The sequence below is a fragment of the Suricata suricatta genome, chromosome 17 (genome assembly GCF_006229205.1).
Source record: "Suricata suricatta isolate VVHF042 chromosome 17, meerkat_22Aug2017_6uvM2_HiC, whole genome shotgun sequence".
NCBI lineage: Eukaryota > Metazoa > Chordata > Mammalia > Carnivora > Herpestidae > Suricata > Suricata suricatta.
The window spans coordinates 15,722,892-15,746,411 of record NC_043716.1 but is presented as its reverse complement, the minus strand read 5'-3'; the positions used below and the strand labels follow the sequence as shown (position 1 = coordinate 15,746,411).

Below are 23,520 nucleotides of genomic sequence, written 5' to 3'. Positions count from 1 at the left end.
TATATATATATATACCACATCTTCTTCTTTATCCATTCATCTGTCGATGGACATTTGGGCTCTTTCCATACTTTAGCTATTGTTGATAATGCTGCTATAAACATTGGGGTGCATGTGCCCCTTCAAAACAGCACACCTATATCCCTTGGATAGATATCTAGAAGTGCAATTTCTGGGTTATACGGTAGTTCTATTTTTAATTTTTGAGGAATCTCTGTTTTCTGGAGTGCCTGTACTAATTTGCACGCCCACCAGCAGTGCAAGAAGGTTCCCCTTTCTCTTCATCCTCGCTAACATTTGTCATTTCCTGAGTTGTTAATGTTAGCCATTCTGATAGGTGTGAGATGGTATCTCACTGTGGTTTTGATTTGTATTTCCTTGATAATGAGTGCTGTTGAGCATTTTTTTCAAGTGTCAGTTGACCATCTGGATGTCTTCTTTGGAGAAGTGTCTGTTCATGTCTTTTGCCATTTCTTCATTGGACTATTTTTTTGGGGGGGTTGTTGAGATTGGTAAGTTCTTTACAGATTTTGGGTACTAACCCTTCATCTGCTATGTCTTCTTTGGAGAAGTGTCTATTCATGTCTTTTGTCATTTCTTCATTGGACTATTTTGGGGGGGGGTTGTTGAGTTTGGTAAGTTCTTTATAGATTTTGGATACTAACACTTCATCTGCTATGTCATTTGCAAATATGTTCTCCCATTCTGCCTTTTAGTTTTACTGATTGTTTCCTTCTCTGTGCAGAAGCTCTTAACCTTGATGAGGTCCCAGTAGTTAATTTTGCTTTTGTTTCCCTTGCCTCCGGAAATATGTTGAGTAAGATAAGAAGTTGCTGCAGCCAAGGTGAGGTCAGAGGTTTTTGCCTGCTTTCTCCTCTAGGATTTTGATGGCTTCCTGTCTTACATTTAGGTCTTTCATCCATTTTGAGTTTATTTTGGTGTATGGTGTAAGAAAGTGGTCCAGGTTCATTTTTCTGCATGTCGCTGTCCAGTTTTCACAAAACCATTTGCTGAAGAGACTTTTTTCCACTGGACATTCTTTCCAACTTTGTCAAAGATTACTTGGCCATACGTTTGTGGGTCTATTTCTGGGTTCTCTATTCTGTTCCATTGATCTGAGTGTCTGTTTTTGTGCCAGTACCATCTTGTCTTGATGATTACAGCTTTGTAGTACAGCTTAAAGTCCAGAATTGTGATGCCTCTGGCTTTGGTCTTCTTTTTGAAGATTGCCTGGCTATTCAGTGTCTTTTCTGGTTCCATACAAATTTTAGGGTTGTTTTTTCTAGCTCTGTGAAGAATACTGGTGTTATTTTGATAGGGGTTGCTTAAAATTTATAAAAGAATCTAAAATTCCTTGTGATTTGTTTTAGTATTCTTCCTACATGTAAGGAAGCTTACCTTCAAAGAATAATTCTTTTGAAATTAGGTACATAAATCCCTCTAGAATGAAGTGATATGTGCAGAACTCTTGTTTTATTTTATATGTGGACATGGCATTTTAATTTTCAGTTGAAACAGTTTTTCTCAGACTGTGGTTGCCTAAGAATGAAATCAGGATTACCTGGATGCTTAGTAAAAAGTACAGATTCCTAGCTTCTTCCTCAGATCTTCTGAATCAGAACCTTTAGGAATGCATTGAAAACAAGTTCCACAGGAGGCCATTATGCACACTGACAAAAAGTTTCAAAACCAATTATGTAGAGAAACCAAATTAAGGGAGTTTTAGTACTAGTGAAAAGTTCCAACAGCAGCAGGGGGGCGGTGTCATTAAATTTAATAAATAGCTTTAAGAACATTTCTGTTCACCATCTGTTCTTGCAGAACAATAAGTTAGATTTGTATTTAGATCAACTGCCATGGAAAATACTTAAAACTTGGGAGCTGGAGTCAAGGCTGTAAATCAAAATATAGACAAATCCTTCCTCCTGTTAGGGATATGTAAATATCAGTCAGTACATAAAACTAGTCATTTATCAATACCTATAATAGGAAGAGTAATGGGCATACTTGGATGCTCACCTAGGTCCCATTGCCAACAAATAACATGACACAACAGTTTATTTCACCGATGTTTCTTGAATTGAGAGTTTGATTATTTAGGGTCATTTGAAGCTTGATAAGAGTGCTAGTTTCTATTGGAGCAATACTGTAGGAATTTCATGAAAGAGTTAAAGTAATCAAAGATGCTTTGTTTGCCTAGATTTCCAGGATTGGGGCTTTATCTCTTTCTGCAAAAATTCAAGATCTATATGTCAACATATGACAGAGTCAAGCATCTTCAGAATATTCAGAAATCCTTGGTATACTTTACAATAGTGTAATATCTATTGATTAAAGCTTGGATATACAGGAATCTTTGCTAAAACAGTGTTACTTGTACATTCTCAAAACTATATCATTTTTGCATCATCTTGGAGAGTTTTGGAGAAGTCTATTTATTTTAGGAATGAGAATTTTTCTTATTTACATTCAAGAAAAAAAGGCGAATAAAGTTTTTGTTTGGTTTGTCAAGACTTTATCTTCTGGTGATGATGTTAAAGCATTCATTTGCCTCAACTAGATCCAAAAATTTTTTTCATCTCATTACTTCCCTGGGTAAAAAGGAATTCTTCTCTGTTCGGTGCTTAAGAACAATAGAGAAAACACTGCTTACTGACTTGGAACAACTTTTATAGTGGTAACCACTTAACTAAAAAATAAAATATTACTGTTGTTTCTAAGTTTTACATATGCAATATACCATTATTGCTTTTCATCAGGGTTTCTGAACAGATCAAGAATTGAAGTGGACTTAATTCTTGTGTGTAATTTTGCAAAACTGATATGGTTAGGTTTCTGTCCTTTCTGTCCTATTTTATTTTCTTTTAACATCTTTCTTTCAGGATCTTTTCCCTCTGATTCTTGATTCCTCCTGTGCTTGGGATTGTATATCTTATAAGTCATGACTGCCTTATTGTGCATTGATAATGAAAAGTATTTGCTCTTAAACTAGGATTACAAACTTTCAATAGCCTGATTATAGTAATGTTTACACATTCATAAGTGTTTAAATTTATAAAATTATGTACCAAAAAGGTCAATTTTACTATGTCATATTTTGAAAAATAAAGAGATTTAAACAGTATTACAGAGAATATTTAAAAATTTTAAACAGAATATTACAGAGATGTATATTAACTACTGGAATTAAAATAAAAACTTTGAAAATTATAGAGATTATTAATTTTACACTATTCCAGAGAAACAGGAATTTATACTGTAAATTTCCTCACTTCTCTTTACCAGTCCTGAGCCTAGATGAGAGTTCAAATGAACTAGGAAGTAGATATAAGAGACTCAGTGCAAAAAGTTGGATCTTTTCCTGTGTGGCAGTTATAGTGATGCCTACCAGGTTCTGGCTTGGTAATGATCTTTGATCCTCACATCCTTTGTTTATTTCATAATCACTGTGGGGTCTATGCTGACTTTGAGATACCTTTTGGGCATTTTCCCTTTGACAACTCTTTGTTAGCCTTATGTACTAACAATGAAATATTTAACTCACAAAGAGAAAGAATCACGACAAACTATTTCACAGAATTACTTTCTACACCACAGCTACAGAAAGGAGAAAAATAAGTCCGGAGAGTGCTCAAGCATTAAGGATACACAAGCCAAGTAAAACCTAAAAGGAAAAGAGACCCCACTCTTTATTTTACTTAATAACTTAAGGAATGTTTTACTTAGTAATTCCCTGAGAATTAACTCATTATATAGTGTTCAAAGAACTTATGCAGACCATGTGACAACATCCATTGTGTATGTTTCTATTGGAATTTGGTATCTCCAAAGGGTTTGATGATTTACTTCAAAGTACTTACTTTTTGTGTTTCAAAAAAAAATGTCTAACTCATGCTTACAATACAGCAGGCTCTAGGACTTGGCAAGACTAAGGGGATGATATGGATCTGCTTTGGTTGCCAGGAGACAGTGACTTCCTAGACAGATGTCTGTCTGCTCATACTCCACACCAGCTGTCACCTCTTTACTGAGCCAAAGTCTTATGGTTATATTAAGCTAGGAAATCCCATGGGTACTTCTTCCACGGGTGATATTATTAATATCAATCATTTTGTCAACCATATTGAATATCATAGGTTATCAATCCAGTAAAACAGATTATGCCATAAGTGAGTAGATAAGGAAAATGGTGTTTTATAGCATGTGAATGACTATTATAGCTGATGGTGTGTGGTAGGACTTTATCAAATAGGTTCTACTTTTGTTCAAACTGAAGCATAATAATAATGTATGTATATTACTAGTTTCCTGTGCATCTCCAAGCCACACTTTGTTGCATATATATATCCCATTATTAAGTACTTACGGACTGAGAAATCATGGTTTCCTAATATCCTTCAAACACACACACTGCAACTTGATGTTGAATGAGTGTGTGGTCCTACTTTAGTGGCGTAGAACATTCCTAATGTTAAAAAGACTGAAGTGAAGTTCCTGAGTCAAGTATACTCCAACTGGGGCTGGATATTTGGCATAATCCGTGACAAGGTGTGGTCGTCCTGGACTAAGACTAAGAATATACAAGATGTCCAGAAATTTCTGGGATTTGCCAGGAAAAACTATGGATTCACTTAAAAAAATTTTAATGTTTATTTATTTTTGAGAGAGAAACAGAGTGCAAGCGGGGAAAGGGCATAGAATGAAGGAGACACAGAATCTGAAGCAGACTCCAGGCTTCAAGCAGGGGCTTGAACTCATGAAATCATGAGATCAAGACCTGAGCTGAAACCAAGAGTCAGATGCTTAACCGACTGAGCCACCCAGGTGCCCCTACTTCTATTTTAAAATCAGATTTATACTGTGTTTTTCTTTAAAAGATCTCAAAATACTTGTTAAGATGAGGAATTGGTTTACTAGTTAGCTTGGGCTACATAACAAAATACCTCAGAACTTAGTGGCCTAAATCAATAATCAGTTATTTGCTCATGATTTTATGGGTTGATAGCTTTGGGCTGGGCTTAACATCATCACTTATCTCTTCTCCACATGGTATTGGATTCACTCATACATTGCAGTCAGAGGGCAATAGATGGTTTTAATCCCTTCTCTATTCGTTGGCTGTTTGCAAAAGCAATGGAGATAACTGGATCATCATCTAGCAGGCTAGCATAGGCCCATTTCCAAGGTGGTGGTGGAAGGGCTTCTAAGTTCAATAAAAAAGGGCAAGTCCCAATGGTCAAGCACTTTTTTTTTCTAGTTTTATTGTTATGTAATTGATAACACTTCAACTTTCTACTTATATCATGTTTGCTAATGGCCCGTTAGCCAAAACAATTCACATGGCCACAGCCAGACACAAAGGATGGAGAAATAGAGTCTATCTCTTAATGGGAGAAGCTGCAAAGTTACATTGCACACAAACAGACATGTGCACAGGAATGGGAAGAATTTGTGATCATTTTTGCATTTTACCACATTTTAAATGTGGATTTATACTTAGAATCTGCTTGTAAGTTATGTCTACCCTACACTACCCAAAGTTAACTTTAGATGCTATAAAGCTCTGTTGATTGATTTATTCTCATGAGATAATGCAGACCACACAAGAGAAAATTTTTTCACTCTCTGAAGGAGTTACATAATCAAAGGATACAGAAGTGCTGATGCATAGGAGCACATGTACCCCAATGTTCATAGGGGCAATAGCCAAATCATGGAAAGAGCCTAAATGTCCATCATCTGATGAATGGATCAAGAAGATGGGGGAATATATATACAATGGAGTACTACATGGCAATGAGAAAGAGTGAAATATGGCCATTTGTAGCAAAGTGGATGGACCTTGAGGGTGTCATGTGAAGCAAAATAAGTCAGGCAGAGAAGGACAGATACCATATGTTTGCACTCATAGGTCTAACAGGAGAAACCTAACAGAGGACCATAGGGAGGGAAGGGGGAAAGAGAGTTGGGGAGAGAGAGGGACACAAACCATGAGAGACTATTGAATACTGAAAACGAACCGAGGACTGAAGGGGGAGAGGAAGGGGGGAAGGGGGTGATGGTCATGGAGGGGGGCACTTGTGGGGAGAAGCACTGGGTGTTATATGGAAACCAATTTGACAATAAACTATTATAAATCAAAAAAACATTTAGATTGTATTTAGAGTCTCATGTTCAGTGGCCCTGAAATACAGACTAAGTTTTGCTTTTTTATTAATAAGAGGGAAGGAATTAGGTATGAACTGAAACCTAAAGCTTGTGGAAGATTTAGCCAAACAGAGGAAGCATGAAAAATGGAAACATGACAAAAACCCAGTTTTGTTAGTCTATTTTTCAATGATTGGTACACGAGCATTTGGAGACCCCCCAGTACTTATTTTTACTTATCTTGTTCTGCTTTGGACCCTAAGCTTTATAATGGCAGAATCCATGTTAGGTGCCCAATAAATGTTTGTGTAATAAATGAATAAGTGATTGACTTTGTGCATCAGTGTTTGAATGAATAAAGGGAAAAGGCTAGAAAAAAGATACAGACAAGCAATAGAAAGTCATGCAAGAATGAAGATAGAAACTGGGGAGAATGCTATACAGAGAGAGGAAGAGGGAAAGAAAGAGAGAGAGAGGAGAGAAAGAGATAGACAAAGCAGCAGAGGGAGTAAGAGTGGCAGAAGAACAGGAGAGCCAGCAGAGGAAGGGACTGGGAGAACTGAGATGGGTAGTAGAGATTTGGCTACTTAGCAGTTGCATCAGAGGAACTTAGCACTTCCTTTAAATTACTATGGGGTGCCTGGGTGGTTCTGTCAGTTAAGCGTCTGACTTCAGCTCAGGTCATAATCTCATGGTTGGTAGGTTTGAGCCCCATGTCAGAGGCTCTATACTGACAGCTCACAGCCTGGAGACTTCTTTGGATTCTGTGTCTCCCTCTCTATTTTCCCCTTCCCTACTCATTCTCCCCCCCCCTCTCTCTCTCTCTCTCTCTCTCTCTCTCTCTCTCTCTCTCACACACACACACACACACACACACACACACACACACACACAAATAACCATTAAAAAAATACAAATTAATTGGGACACCTGGCTGGCTCAGTCAGTGAAGCATGCAACTCTTGATTTCAAGGTCATGAGTTCAAGCCCCATATTGGGTATAGAGCCTACGAAAGAAAGAAAGAAAGAAAGAAAGAAAGAAAGAAAGAAAGAAAGGAAGGAAGGAAGGAAGGAAGGAAGGAAGGAAGGAAGAAAGAAAGAAAGAAGAAAAGAAAATACTAATTAATCTTCCAGTAACTCAGAAACAGGCCCTTCTGCACTTTAAACCACTTGCCTGTTTTTATTTTCAAGCTTAAAAGTGTATTTTTGAAGGCCTATTTACATTGAGAATTTTGAAGGCCTTACATGAACATAAAGTAATCACTTAGATTTCGATTGATTTTTAAAAAAATTTTTTGTTTACATTTATTTATTTTTTGAGAGACAGTGAGACAGAGTGTGAGTGGGGGTGGGGTAGAGAGAGAAGGAGACGCAGAATCTGAAGCAGCTTCCAGGTTCTCAGCAAGTGTTCAGCACAGAGCCTGACGTCGGGCTCAAACACAGGAATCATGAGATCATGACCTGAGCCAAAGTCAGACACTCATCTGACTGAGCCACCCAGGTGCCTGATTTCGATTGATTTTTTTTTTTTTATTATAAGAGGTATCCAATTTACCAGTCCTAGCCACAAATTCTCTTGCATTTCCAAATCTATCAGATCAAATTGGAAGACCTTAGTCTTTCTTCTTTGAAACACGAAGACCTGTCTCAAACAAATTATATTTGTAACCAGCAGATATTTTGATTATTTTGAGTCATTTTGGTGTTTCAATCAACACCAGCTTGGGTGTTTTGGAGTCCTAATAGGGATGACAAATATGGGAACAATTAAAATCACAATTGTTCCCCCCATTGTAGCTCTATCTGAATATAAAGATAACTATGATGCTCAGAAGCTGTCATAGTATTTGGCTCTAGATGTTTAAAGGAAATTGGCAATATATATTCCTAGGCAAAAATAAAAAGTTTGTCCAAGACATCAGAATTACCTAAGATGTTTATTATAGATGCAGCTTCTAGATTTCACTGTATACCTGAAATCAGAATCTTTCCAGATGTTTTCTGTATCCAGAGAAGAGAGAGCCCCACCACTGTAAGCCCTTAGTGCATTCAGCTTTGCTTTTAGGTATATGTTGCAGCCTCTGGGACTATTTTTAGTACTTCTTAAATATGATATTTCCTTGGGCAAAATAAGCCCCACCTGCATAAAAACTCAGATAATACTAGAAGACAGCCTGTGATCAATGCCAAATTCAATAAGTGCTGGGGGGAAGAAGAGGTCATCTCAGGCCTAAATCAAGACGATTTCATGGAGTAATAATAGGAACAAATTTTAAATGAGGCTCTGAATTCTTTTTTTCTGTCATTTGTACAATCTGAATCAAACCCAATGGTCTTAACTCAACATGCCTTTTATTTTAACATCGTTCAGAGTATCCAAGATGAAGGAGAGTATTAAACAGAAACGAGAACAAAGAGAATGCATAAATGAAGTCAAAGTCAAGGTGGCCAATACACGGAAACAGGCTCTGCAGGAGCAGTTCAGTGAATGGATTCTAGACCCCAAAGGAATGATTCCTATGGTAGTGGTAAGAAGGAGGATATCTGTGAAGGGGAGGCAGGGTGGGTGATAAGAGAACAATTGTTGGAATATTGAGTGGAGTGCCAGAAGTCTACCTCTAAATTTTCAATCTTGCTGTGAGGTAAGCTGATTCTTGACCTGTCTGGTCCATGAGAGTCAATTTCTTCAACTTTCTCTTCAGTATTAAAAAAAAATTCTAGCTAGATTTCTAAAATTTTGACTCTGGCTGCGGTTCCCAAACTCTTCATTAAGGACACACATATTTCCAAAGAAGACATCCAGATGGCTAACAGACCCATGAAGAAATGCTTAACATCACTCATCATCAGGTAAATACAAACCAAAACCACAATGACATACGACCTCACACCTGTCAGAATGGCTAAAATTAATAACTCAGGAAACAACAAATGTTGGTGAGGATAAAGAGAAGGGGAACATTTTTGCACTGTTGGTAGGAATGCAAACTGGTGTAAACACTCTGGAAAACAATATAGAGGTTCCTCAAAAAGTTAAAAATAGAACTACTCTATGACCCAGCAATTGCACTACTTGGTATTTATCCAAAGGATACAAAAATGTTGATTTGAAGGGACACAAGCACAAATACTATAAAAACAGGGAGGGGGACAAAATATAAGAGACTTTTTTTTTTTTTTGTCGAAAGCAAAGAGTGTTTTATTATGGCTTAAGCTCGCCGGGCTTAAGCTCGGTCACACAGACTTCACCAGCATAGTGGATCCCTGCTGAGAGCCCTGAACAAGGGCTGAGCAGGGTTTTTATGGGGTTTGGGAAGGGGAAGTTACAAGAAATTGTGACACAGGTACAGTGATCCAATCATTATCGTATAACATCATTGGCAGCAACTTTAACCATACATTTTGTTTAGAGCGTTCGTTACTTTTGGCGGGACCCAATCACAATATGTAATGTTTCTTTGAAAGTAACCAATTGCAGGGTGGGCCAAGGGCCCCCACGTAGGGTGTAACTAGCCTTAAGCAATAAGTGATTATCTATACCTTCTATCTCTAGGCCTGCCCTTAGGAATGTTAAGCATTTTAGCTGGCCGCTTCTGATTGGGTGTTATGAGGGTGGTCCCTGCTTGAGCAATCTGTGCCTTTTATTGTCTAATGATTCTGAGAAACCGACAGGCCTCCAAGGTCAGAGGGGAAACTTGAAGCCTGTCATGGAGTCAGTTTGGTTCAGACCTGTGTCCTTTCAGTCCCCCCTCTGTCTTGTAACTGACCCAATCCTGGGTCAGCTGAGTTACTATTGTCTTGGTTTAAGGCTGGGAAATGAAATCCCATTCCCAGAGGCCATTAATACCAACAGAACATCTTATTCATAAGAGGAAGGTGAGCGTAATCAGGAACTTTTTGCTGCTTCCCCAGCTTTCTGGGGAAACATTTGCCAGTCAGATGGCAAAGAGACAGGACAGTTTATCTTATTGGACCAGTTATTCTTCAGGCTTCCCAGGGTGTGGCTGGAGCTGGGCTGGAGATCTCAAGTGTCAGAGTCTTTTTGAGGGTCAGTATAAGCTGATTGACTGGATCTGGATCACCTCACCAGGTTGAGGGTTCTTCTGAATCGGCCTACTTAACTCCAGAGTGATGCCTGAAACTGTAATAGGGGCTAACCCCCATTTTTAAATATCATCCTCACAGACTAACAAGCCTGAGATCCAACAACAAATATTCAAAGACACTCAGAACTAGAATAACATTTATAGTAGTGCATTGCTGAAACATAGTTTTTCTCCATAAAAAAACCTCTATTTTCACAGATACCCAAATCAAGACTAATGCATTTGTGGAACAAGTCCAATCTTAACAACCCTGGCCTAATTATTTACATAAGCTCAGCAAGACTAGGAATTGTTCATGAGGATCTTTTAAAGTTTTCTTTGCTGGGTCCTTTTATAAGGAATCTCCAGGTTGAACTTTTAGTAGCCTGTCTGGGACAGAAGCCAAGCCAAGCACTTTCCGCCAGACAGGCCTGCAATATCTGCTGAATTGGGCCAATTCCTCTTCCCGAGGTTCCCAAGATAAGCTGAGGTTCCTGCCCCTGCCAGGAAGTGACCTTCTTTACTCACCTGGGGAGGCTGCTGAGAACTCTGTGAGCAACGTATCCAGCCAATATTTCCATGAGGCTTTATGGCTCCATGTTCCATAAAGTCAACCTTAGTTCCTTAAAGCTGTCAGGTCATTTCTGAGCCTATGCATGACTCTCAAATAGGACATTTCAGTCAAAGCCTTGGTAAAATAACCTGTATTTCCAATGGTGTCCTACTATAAAATGAACAGATTCTTATTGAACTTATGCAAACAATTGTAACTGCCATAAGAGAAAGAATACTCACTGTGAGTTTTTGAATTTCAGATGGTTTAAGTAGAGAGAAAAGATAAATGCTCTAGATTACAGATACTTTATGACATTTCTGAATATCATATATTTATTAAGAGAAAGTTTCTTAATCTGGATAAGCAAATATTAAAGGAACAATATTTCCAACAAGAGTCACAAAACTATAATTTTTATTAGCTCATTAGGTCCTATGTTCCTATTTTTGTTCAGCTTGAATGCAGCTTTTAGCTCTGGAGGTTTCTACCCATTTTAACATTAATCTAAAAGATGTCAAATACTGCATTTGTCCCAAAAGTCCTCTTTACAACTTTCCTTGAGGAAGAAACATGTTCTGTGACAAAATCTAAAGATCTGACGAGAGTTCACTATGATGCTTACAGATTTACTAAAGGGCCCTACCAATGTCTCAGTGTGGCCCTGGGGTGGGAAGTCATGTGTCCAGGCTTCCATTTAATACCCCAGACAAAAGCACATGTGCATTTAAAATTTAAATGATAAACTAGCTCACCTCTGGAGGTTCAGACAGGTGACTCCCACAGATTATTGATGCCATTTTCAGGGTGGCAGGAAAGACAAGAGTGTCTCCCCAGCTCCCAAGACCTAGATGTCCTTGGGAGTGCCTTTTGCTCTTAGCCCATGAGGGTGGGAGGAGGCATTGAGGCATCTAGGGGGTTTGAAGTAGACTGTCCCATGTCCTCATCAGTCAGAGTCTCAGCAAAAATTATACACAGACAAACAAACTCACAAAGGAGCAGACACAAGTGTCCTAAGAAAAATCAGGTCTCGCTGCTGCCAACAGTGAAATCCCCTACAGATGAACTGGCTCTCCGGCCTCCCAATGGGGTCCTAGACCCCACTCGCCCAACCTAATGGGGTCTCGCTGCTGCCACCAGCGGAGCCCCCTGACCAAGGGATGGGGGGGACTCTAACCCCACTCACCCAAGGTGCTGTGGGACTCTAACCCGCCAGGGGGACTCTAACCACCCATCTCTTGTGGGGACTCTAATCCCACCTATGGGTCTGAGATGTCTCTCTCAGATCCCATGGCTCCTTTGTGGCCCCCAGAGACTAAGCACCAAACAGACCAGACAAACAAAAAAGATTTAGACACAGAAGGACAAGAAATGAGTGCACTCACCAGCCGGCGATTACACCCAATGTGTCAGGGTCCCAGGGGCTCTGGGGAGGAGGATTCCCGGCCCATGCACCAAATGTTATGCCCAGATCACAATATCGTCCCTCAAAACCAGAGACCACCAGGGAGATAGAGTCACACATGCAAAAGCAAAGGGCATTTTATTACGGCTTAAGCTCGCTAGGCTTAAGCTCAGTCTCACAGACTTCACCAGTGCAGTGGATCCGTGCTGAGAGCCTAAGAGACTCTTAAATATAGAGAACAAACTGAGGATTGCTGGAGGAGTTCTGGGTGGGAGATGGTCTAAATAGGCAGGAGCATTAAGGAAGACACTTGTTGGGATGAGCACTGGATGTTATATATATATAGGATGAATTACTGGATTCTATTCCTGAAATCAACATTGCACTATATGCTAACTACCTTGGATGTAAATTAAAAAAAAAAAGATAAAAGCAGAGAGAGAGAAAAAGAGAGAGAGAGAGACCAAAAGAGACTCTTAAATACAGAGAACAAACTGAGGGTTTCTGGAGGGCTTTTGGGTAGAGGGATGGGCTAAGTGGGTAATGGACACTAAGGAGGGGACTTGTTGGGATGACCACTGGGTGTTATATATAAGTGATGAATCACTAAATTCTACTTCTGAAACCATTACTACACTGTATATTAACTAGCTTGGATTTAAATCTAACAACAACAACAAAAAGGACAGACATGGTTTTCATTTTTTGCTTGTTTTTGTATGTGTGTGACTAATTACTTCTGTAGACTAAGAGTCTGTGTCTTTTAGCTTTAGAAAACAACTGTACTTTAACAGTTAAACATATTCTTTTAGGGGTACATAAGTGTGAGAATTTTCTGGGTTAGATACATGGCCAAGCACATTTTCAATTCAAAGTGAATTATTAAAAATAGACCAAGGAAAACAAGCCACAGACTGGAAGAAAATATTTTCAAAACAGATATCTGATAATAGACTACTATCCAAAATATACAAAGAACTCTTCTACAAAAAGAAAACAAACAGCTGACTTAAAAATGGGCAAAAGACCTAAACAGACATTTCACCAAAGACATATAGATGGCAAATAAGCATATGAAAATATGCTTCACACATGACATCAAGGAAATGCAAATTAAAACAATGAGATACTACTATACACCTATCAGAATAGTCAACCCCTGGAACCTTGAAAGCATCAAATGCTGACAAAGGTGTGCAGCAGCTGATGGGAATTGTTGGTGAAAATGCAAAATGGTACAGCCACTTTGGCAGTTTCTTATAAAATGAAACATAGTCTTATCATATGATCCAGCCATCATGCTTACTGTATTTACCCAAAAGGAGCGGAAAACTTATGTCCACAGAAAAACCTGCATATGGATGTTTGCAGCAGTCTTATTCATAATTGGCAGAACTTGGAAACAACCAAGATTTCCGTCAGTGGTTGAATGGATAAATAAACTGTGACACATCTAAACAATGGAATACTACTCAGCACTAAAAAGAAATGAGTATGAAGCCACAAAAAGACATGGGAGAACTTTAAATGTGTATTACTAAGTGAAAGAGGCAAATCTGAAAGATACATACTGTTTGATTCCAACCTTATGATGTTTGGGAAAAGGTACAACTATGCAGACAGTAAAAAGATCAGTGGTTTCCAGGAGTGAAGTCAGAAGAAGAGATAAATAAGCAGAGCACAGAGGATTTTTAGCATGATGAAACAATTCTGTATAATACCAAAATAATGTATACAAGTCATGATACATTTGCCAAAACTCATAAAATGTACAAAACCAACAGTGATTCTTAATGTAAACTGTGAACTTTGGGTGATGATGTTTCATGTAGGTTCATCAACTGTAACAAATGTACCGCTGTGGTGCAGAATGTTGATGGGGAGGAGGGGAAACTGTGTATGTGGTGGCGGGGGGTGGGGAGAGGACGGCAGGCAGTATAAGGGAACCCTGCACTTTCTGCTCAATTTTTCTGTGAACATAAAGCTGACCTAAAAACATCAAGTCTACCTTTTTTTTTTTAAAGTAAGCTCTACTCCCAATGTGGTACTTGAACTCACAACTTGGAGATCAAGATTGCGTGTTCTACTGACTGAACCAGCCAGGGGCTCCTCAAATCTATTTTTAAAAAATGGACCAGGGGCACCTGAGTGGATCAGTTGGTTAAGTGTCTGACTGACTCAGGTCATAATCTCACAGTTTCTGAGTTTGAGCCCCATGTAGGGCTCTGTGCTGATAGCTCAGAGCCTGGAGCATGCTTTGGGTTCTGTGTCTCCCTCTCTCTCTGCTCCTCCCTCAATCATGCTGACTCTCTGTCTCTCTCTCTATTTCTCTCAAAAACAAATAAACATTACAAAATTTTAATGGACCAAGAAGAACTTTGAAATTTTGTTTCTTAGTAATTGAAGAACGAGGAATTACAGAGGAGTATTTGGATTGCTAAACTGGTTGCCAAAGGTGCCTAGTGTCTGAGGTTGCTAGAATGTCCTTGGAGGGGACAAATTAGGATCAGTCTCAGCATCCTAGCTCTCACACAAAATGTTCTCAATGGGAGTCATTGAGGATATATGGAAAAGCATTTGATATGTCTCAAAGTCGAGTATGAACTAAATGTTAATTATTACTGTTTCTGTCCCTGAGTTAGAAATATTACCCAAGATTTAAACTGAAAGTTTCTAGGTGGCTTTTAGTTTAAAATACTAAATGTATGATAACTGAAGTAATATATGGTCTATTTTCTTTGATTTGCAGATTCAGAATGTCCTTCATGAATTTTTTCAAAATCCAGATTTCCAGCTTGGTAAGTCTGTCTATTCCTGTAGTATTTCTACTTTTCCCTCTTTTGTGGGGGGAGTAGCGAGGGAAGGGATGCTGGATTAAGATGAAAAGTCAATAGTGAGATATATGTTATTCAAAGCTCTTATACATGTACTTAAGTGCTTTTGCTCTTTCCAGATGGATAATGTAGAAAACAAGAAAAGCAATCAGCAATTTTCAATTATTTTAGTCAAGTGCTCTGTTTTATTATAAATATTCTGTATTACCTCTTTATCATCCTATCAGGTTCCTAGAAAATATTACTTATATACATAGAATTTAAAAAGAGAGTTATAATGTCTGAACTATAATATAAAGGAGAAATATCAGGAAATACATAAGAAAATTATATATACTGCCTTATAAGAATTATTCACAATGAACAAGTGGGATTTATTCCTGGGCTGGTTCATATGATACTTTCAATAGATGCAGAAAAAGCATTTGACAAAAAAAACAACATCCTTTCTTGATTAAAAACCTTTAAGAAAGTAGGGATAGATGGAACATACCTCAACATCATAAAAGCCAAATATTAAAAGCCACAACTAATACCATCGTCGATGGGGAAAAAGTAAGAGTTTTCCCCCTAAGATCAGGAACACGACAGAGATGTCCACTCTCACCACTGTTGTCCAACATAATACTAGAGGTACTAGCCTCAGCAATCAGACAGCAAAAAGAAATAAAAGGCATCCAAATAGGCAAGGAAGAACTCAAACTTTCACTATAGGCAGATGACATGATACTTTACATGGAAACCCAAAAGATTCCACCAAAACACAGCTAGAACTGATACATGAATTTGAAGTTGCAGGATATAAAATCAATGTACAGAAATTGGTTGCATTTCTATACACCAATAATGAAGCATCAGAAAGAGAAATCAAGGAATCAATCCTAGTTACAATTGCACCAAAAAACAAAAGATACCTAGAAATAAACTAACAAAAGAGTTTTGTTTCTTGGTTCTTCTTTTATTTGTGCCTCAAATGTGGCTTTCCAATTTTCCCTTTTGGCTCTATTATCATTTTATACACTATACACACTCCTTGGGTTTTCTTATTTATACCCATGACTTCAGCTGATGACTCATTTATATATCTACATTCCCATCCCAAACCTTCTCCCTGAGCTCCAGATCTTATTTGAAAAGATCTACAAGATGAGTAAGTGAAAAAAGCAAGTTGCAGACCAATATAATCATATTTATGTGTAGGAAAACAAAAGGTGTCTAATATATATATAAATGCTTAGTTTGCTGGAAGGATGGCACCAAACTGTTGAAAAACAGTGGTTCCTTGTGGGGCAGAGGGGAATGAGAATGCTGGCAAGGGTGGGGGGTGGGGAGAGGGGAAAGGTAGGTAGGTATTCAAGTTTTCTGCTTATGTTTTTGTATTATTTGAATGTTTTACTAAAAGAACACATTCATATATTTTTTATTTAATTTAAGAAATATTAAAGACATAATATTTAAAAAGAAAGTGTGTTTTAGGACCTGTTTCCATAAATGCTAGCATAAACCAACAGAGTTGTTTTTGTAGTCTTTATGCCATTGACATGCATATTTGTTTTTGCTTTATCTTGGGCTGGTTGTTAAAAATGTAGGCACATTTATTTCAGTGTTTTTGTTGCTTGGTTAAATAAAAGCCAGGAAAAATAATCATTTTGTAGGAATTGGAATGTTACCCAACTATATATCATTTAGTTGTAAATACTGATAGACATTAAGAAATAATTTTATGTTCTTCTTTTAAAGAATTGTAAAATGAATATGAAATATGACTGTATTACAACCAAACTAGCAAATAACATTTTTCTCATAATTAGAAGCATGTTGCAAACAACTGGATATTGCTGACTCATTGGGACCAAGACTGAACAAAATGGAATTTACAGAAGTAAGAAGTTACATTCTTTGTTATTTGAATCAAATTATTTTGCCAGTTTCACTTCTGGGGGATATCAAACATACATTAACTTAGAATTAAATTAAATTAAATTAAGGCATACTAATTTACTTTGATTCTAAGATGCAATATTATTTTAACTCTTCTAAAGTTAGAGTACATCTTATGATCAAAGGCATTTTACAATTTCTTTCAATTAGATACTTCTGATGTGAAGGTAAAAAACTTCCACTCAAACCTTTGGTTAAGATCAAGAAAAAACAGCTTTTTTTTTCTTCAGTGAAATCTGGTTATACAAATAATAATGAAATCTAAAAATGACAAAACATCGGGGCGCCTGGGTGGCTCAGTTAGTTGGTTAAGGGGCCAACTTCAGCTCAGGTCATGATCTTGCAGTTCGTGAGTTTGAGCTCCATGTCAGGCTCTGGACTGACAGCTCAGAGCCTGGAGCCTGGTTCGGATTCTGTGTCTTCCTCTCTATCTGCCCTCCCCTACTCATGCTCTGTCTCTCGGTCTCTCAAAAATAAATAAAATAAAAAAAAATTTTTTTAATGACAAAACATCGATAGGCCAGGCATTGTCCTAAGCTATCCATATATTAACTCAGGCAACTCTGTCTGCAATCTTGATTCCCACTTTTATAGAGGAAGACACTTAAGGTGCAAAATGCTTAAGTAACTTGCACAAAGTCTCAAAATTAGTGAGGCTGGGGAAATTTGTACTCAGGCAGTTTGGTTTCAAAGTCTACATAATATTTCATCTGCGAAAGTATGGGATTACTTTTGTATTGGGATTGTATTGGGACAGGCAGAAGAAGGAATGTAATAGTACCAGAATCATGTCTTTTACAGGCTGCTTTTTCATTTGTTCATGTCTTTCTTCTAATTTCCCTTGTTTTTCTCTGAGTTCCAGAGTCTCCTACACCCTTGCTCCATTGTAGATGATGACTATGTACTATATACAATTTCAAGATTCTGTGTGAAGGATTCTGGAATCCTTCTTGAAATCAGGAAGTGAAGCTGGAAATGTTGGGAAAACTAATATTAATAGATCAAACCACCCGTTAAAACAAAATTGTTGATGTACACACACACACACACACACACACACACACACTTATACACACACACAATGTATGTAGAATGCTAATGAGTTTGTATCAAGTATTATTGGATTTACATCACCCATTTTAATTGTGTCGCTATGTAAATACACACATATATATACATATATGTGGATATATATGTATTTGTATATGGTTTGTGTGTATGTATATATATATTTGTTGAATTAATTAAAGTAAGCAAAGGAAGAAAAACAGTAAAACTGACATTAGATTTCACAACATTCAATACCAGAAAACAATTAAATAATATCTATATTGTTCTGAGGTAAATAGAAAAAAAAAATGTGACCTAATGACATTCTACCCATCCATGGTATGGTTCAGAGGCAATATGCAGACATTTTCAACACAAAAAAACTCAGAAAATATAATACCCTTGTGAACTTCCTGAAAAAAAAAACTATAATAAATTCAGCCAATTAAGAGATGAATCAGAATAAATAATTCAGGAATAGCAAAGCCATTGTAAAAGAACAGGAAGTGCTTTTAATTGTGTAGTCCCAATAGCTTAATTTTGCTTTAGGAGACATAACTAGAAAAATGTTTTGACAGCCAATGTCAGAGACATTACTGCCTGTTTTCTTCTATGGTTCAGGTCTTACATTTAGGTCTTTAATCCATTTTGAGTTTATTTCTGTGTATGGTGTAAGAAAGTATAGCTGTCTAGTTTTCCCAATACCATTTTGTTGAAGAGACTGACTTTTCCCCTATTGTATATTCTTGTCCCCTTTGTAGAAGATTAATTGGCCATACAACTCTAGGTTTATTTCTGGACTCTCTATTCTGTTCCATTGATGTAGATCTCTCTTTTGTGCCAGTACCATATTGTTTTGATTACTGTAGCTTTGAGTGTATCTTGAAACCTGGAATTGTGATATCTACAGCTTTGTTCTTTCTCAAAATTGCTTTGGCTATTTGGGGTCTTTTGTGGTTCCATACAAGTTTTTGGACTTGTTCTAGCTTTTACATAGCAAAGAAAAACAGCAACAAAACAAAAAGCAACCTATTGAATGAGAGAAGATATTTGCCAATGATATATCCAATAAGGAGTTAATATCCAAAACATATAAAAACTTATATAACTCAATACCAAAAACTAATCCAATTTAAAAATGGGCATAACACCGCTCTATTTCTAATTTTAATGTGTGGTTTGAGTTATTAATATTAGTTTTCCCAACATTTCCAACTTCTCTCCCCGAAATATAAACAGCCCATATTAAGGTATTTTCGTTATAGAGAAGAGCTGTTACAGCAACAGAAACCAAGAAAATATTTCTTGTATAGAAATATTTATTGAAAATATTTAATTGTCTTACCAGTAAATCATTGAGCCATTCAGTATAACATATGACACAGAAGTAGTGTTTGGAATAGTTACCTTTTTTTTTTTGAACACTTGCATCTAAGAGATTCGCTTTGGAGTGCCTGGGTGGCACAGTTAGTTAAGCACTCAGCACCCGACTTCTGATTTTGGCTCAGGTTATGATCTCATGGTTGGTGAGTTCAAGTCCTGGGGTGGAGCACCGCATTGAGCCTTATGCTGACAGTGTAGATCCTGCTTGGGATTCTCTCTCTGTCCCTCCCCCACTTGTGCACATGCTTATGCTCTCTCACTCTCTCTCAAAAAAAAATAAACTTTAAAAAAAGATAAAGAGATTTGCTTTCAGCCTATTATGTCAGCACTCATTTAATGAAACTGAAAGACAATAAAATTATAAATCTTGGGTTTAAAGGCAAGATATTATGCACCTGCCATCCAGTGGAGATACTATGCCATGCAATTCTCCCTCTCATCATTTGTAATGAGCCAAGTAATTAGCATTTGGGATGGAGCATGTTTGGAGAAAGAATCATTGAGTAATAATTAATATAGAGAAAAAGACAAAAAGAGAATGAATGGTCACAGATGCTTCTATATACATATCATTTTCCTATGTTTCTGTTTTCTGAAGGATAAATGAACAGGTGACAATCTTTTTGTTGAGTATAACCTCTTTCACTTTTCATCTGTTTTATTCTATTAAATGAATACCAAAAGTAACTGTTTTTAGAAGAACATTTTATATTCTTTATGATATAAAGAATATATTCCTCCTCTATAATATTTATGGAGGAATATTTGTGTCTAGTCTCTTAGTTATTAAGTATATATTGAATATTTATTTACTCTCTGGTAAGAGAGATGTCAAAATAGGAAGTTGTATATTTCTTACCCTTAAGGACCAAGTAACGCCTTGTACAGGAGTGTGTCTATGAGTATATATGTCATGTGCATGCGTGTGTGCGTGGGCATGCGTGCCTACACATGGTGGATGAAAATGGAGTAGGATCCAGGGAATAGAAGGATCAAAAACATAAGCACATTAAGAACAAAAACCACAAATGATATGATTATTATATTCATCACTGCCAAAGGGTGCATAGTAGAGGAAAAATGAGACTTCAGTGGGCAGGTTTCACGTAGGAAACTCATCTAGTGGTCATGAGTTTTGAATTTCTTCCACCTGCCATACCCATAGCTCCTTACTTTGAAAGGAACCTTAATAACAGTGATTTAAACATTTATATATTGACAAAAAACAATTAAAAATGGAGAATGCACTGGTTTATTTGGGATTCTTGATTTGTTTTGTAAGTTGAATATTTAGACACAAAAGAAATATGGTTTGGGAGAGTGTCAAGATTGTTTCAAATTCTCAGAACACTCTGGTTTCCAAAAGACAGCTTGTTCCAGGAGACAAAACATAGCATTTGTATCATTTTAACACTGGTATTCAGGTGTCCAAGTAGACATTGAATACAAGTTTGAAAAGGAGCAGAAGTCTTAACCCTTAGATTTCACTAAGTTCCCATTAGCAAATCTAACTCTATTACTGTGTTCAGGCCAAAAATAAGCATGTGCTGATAGGTGTATCCTTCCTGAAATTCCCAGATTTCAAGCTTATGGAGGGCATACCCTTTCATTTCACTATTTGATTGATCAGCAGAAGAAAATCACCATTTGTGTGGTTGTAGAGAATTTAGTTAAGTTTTTTAAGTAGGAAGTTTCTTTTTTAATCTCTGGACTCTTTGAGCTTTACAAGTTTCATTTACTTTAATAAAGAATTTTTTAATAATTTGCTTCCAGAGAATTCTGAGAGATGAGCATGTCTAAATTTTTCTTGATACATCTCAAAGCAAATTTTACCTTGAGTTGTTAAAGTGCCCATAGTTTTTATTTTATTTATTTTATTTTATTTTATTTTATTTTATTTTATTTTTTAAGTGTTTTAATGTTTATTTTTGAGAGAGAGCGACAGACCGTGAGCAGGGGAGGGGCAAGGAGAGAGAGAGTCACAGATCTGAAGTAGGTTCCAGGCTCTGAGCTGTCAGCACAGAGCCTGATGCACAGTTGAACTCACAAACCGTGAGATCATGACCTGAGCCAAAGTCTGACACTTAACCTACTCATCCTTCCAGGTGCCCCTAAACTGCTTATAGTTTTTAAATGACAGTCCTATACTGTCCTATATGCCCTCCCTCCAAAAAAAAATTTTCCGTAGGTTGTTTGGAACTTGGAACCCACTTTCTAAATAGAAGCAATATTTTATATAGAGGTTGGAGTCTGTGGTTTGAATGTGCCTGAAATCGAGTTCTTAATAACAGTGACTATTTCTGTGGCGAAAATGCTCTCTGAGGGAGGCATCACCATGCACTACCAGGAAAGGAGATTTCTTATCTCTTAACCATTAGTGATGACCACATACACAACTTTTAGTATGACAAGAGTTCATGGAAGGAAGGGTAAGGATGGCCTCAGAACCTTCCAAAACCCCAGAGTGAGGAACTGAGGGAGGCTGACCATTTATCACTGCATATCCTCCTTCCCCACCTCTGAGGGGCTCCAGAGATTGACATACTTCTGTTTCTACTGATAGTATCAGCTGCCTTTGGCCTGGGTTATATTCCTTCCCAGGTGTAATTTCAAAGTTAGTCCCCTAAACTCTTGCCTCCAAAGTAGTACAAAGTATGGCCTTCTCAAACAACAGTGAAGTCTTTGAAAGCATTATTCTCTAAGGGAGTGTGACCTGCTTATCCATTCTGCTCTTTCTAGGCACCAGACTCCTGACTCAAATTGTCATTTGTGTTCATCATCATTCCTGGTTATCTATAACAAACACATATTCTTTATCTTGTGATTACATAAATACAACAAATGGATTGAGAATGGATGAATGCATACCATAGCATCCATAGCATAAGAACTCTCTGTGCAGCTTGTCCCATGTGTGGTTGTCCAATGGGATGGTAATGGAAAGATGCTTAACAAGCAGTTAAAGACTGTAAAATTTCTTTTATGGCAAAAGATACAGGTATTTATAGAGATGGTTTGTTATATAAAGCAGGACACAACACAGCATGCTTCCAAACAGGTTTCTCCAGAGTTTCCCACAGGAATTAGACCATTGTCACTTTAGGTTTAAACACTCAATGTTTATAGAGTTTCAAACCATCCTGATTTGCTTGAAACTGAGGGGTTTCTTAGAACATGGGACTCTCAGTGCTAAAACTAGGGAAGTCCCAGGCAAACTGAGACAGTCAACCACACTAATTAAGTTTGCTTTGATTCGATCCTATCTCCCACCTGGTCATTGTGGAGACTCCGGCCGCACATCTACCTGCTCACCAGAGGCAAGTGAAAACAACCTAGCATCTTATTTACTGTGGGACTGGGTAAAGTGAAGATCAGTTTCTCAGAAGCATCCTTCAGTAGGTCTGGGCTTCAAGCAGTCTGAGGTCTGCACCTGAATTATATAATAGGCTTAAGAATAATTATATGCAAAAGTACAAATACTGTACTTTGTATAGTGGGATTCAGATATTAACTTCTGATTATGTGACACTAAGAAACTAGGGAGTTCAAAAGGAGTAAATAAAAGCCACATCTCTGCCTAAATTCTCATCTCTGGGACTTAGTCTTTTCTTGCTCCATAGTGGTCTGCTTTGAGATAGCCACTTCCTTAGGCTCAGTTGTTTTGTGCCAATCATACAGTCTGAGGCCTTCAAGCTGATGTGACTCAAAGTTTAAATTTTATTTTATTTTATTTTTATAATAGTTTATTGTCAAATTGGTTTCCATATAACACCCAGTGCTTCTCCACACAAGTGCCTCCCACCATGACCATAACCCCCTCCCTCCCTCCCCCTCCCCTTTCAGTCCATGGTTCGTTTTCAATATTCAGTAGTCTCCCTTGATCTGTGTCCCTCACTCTTCCCCACTATCTTTCCGCCTTCCTCTCCCCATGGTCCCCTGCCAGGTCTCTCCTGTTAGACCTATGAATGCAAACATATGGTATCTATCCTTCTCTGCCTGACTTATTTCGCTTAGCATGACACCCTCAAGGTCCATCCACTTTGCTACAAATGGCCAGATTTCATTCTTCCTCATTGCCATATATATTATATATATATATTACATATATACTCCATTGTATAT

The 23,520-nt window shown here is 37.5% G+C and overlaps 1 protein-coding gene across 2 annotated transcripts in view; it reads left to right on the top strand.

Annotated features, from left to right (window-relative positions):
* Positions 1-23,520, top strand: part of EFCAB5 (EF-hand calcium binding domain 5) — a 154,487-nt gene that overhangs the window by 57,534 nt on the left and 73,433 nt on the right. For both annotated transcript variants that reach the window (XM_029928897.1, XM_029928896.1), the window contains 3 exons: positions 8,519-8,675; positions 14,940-14,988; positions 16,836-16,906. In XM_029928897.1, coding sequence (XP_029784757.1) covers positions 8,519-8,675; positions 14,940-14,988; positions 16,836-16,906 — 277 coding nt within the window. The remainder of the gene's footprint in view (positions 1-8,518; positions 8,676-14,939; positions 14,989-16,835; positions 16,907-23,520) is intronic.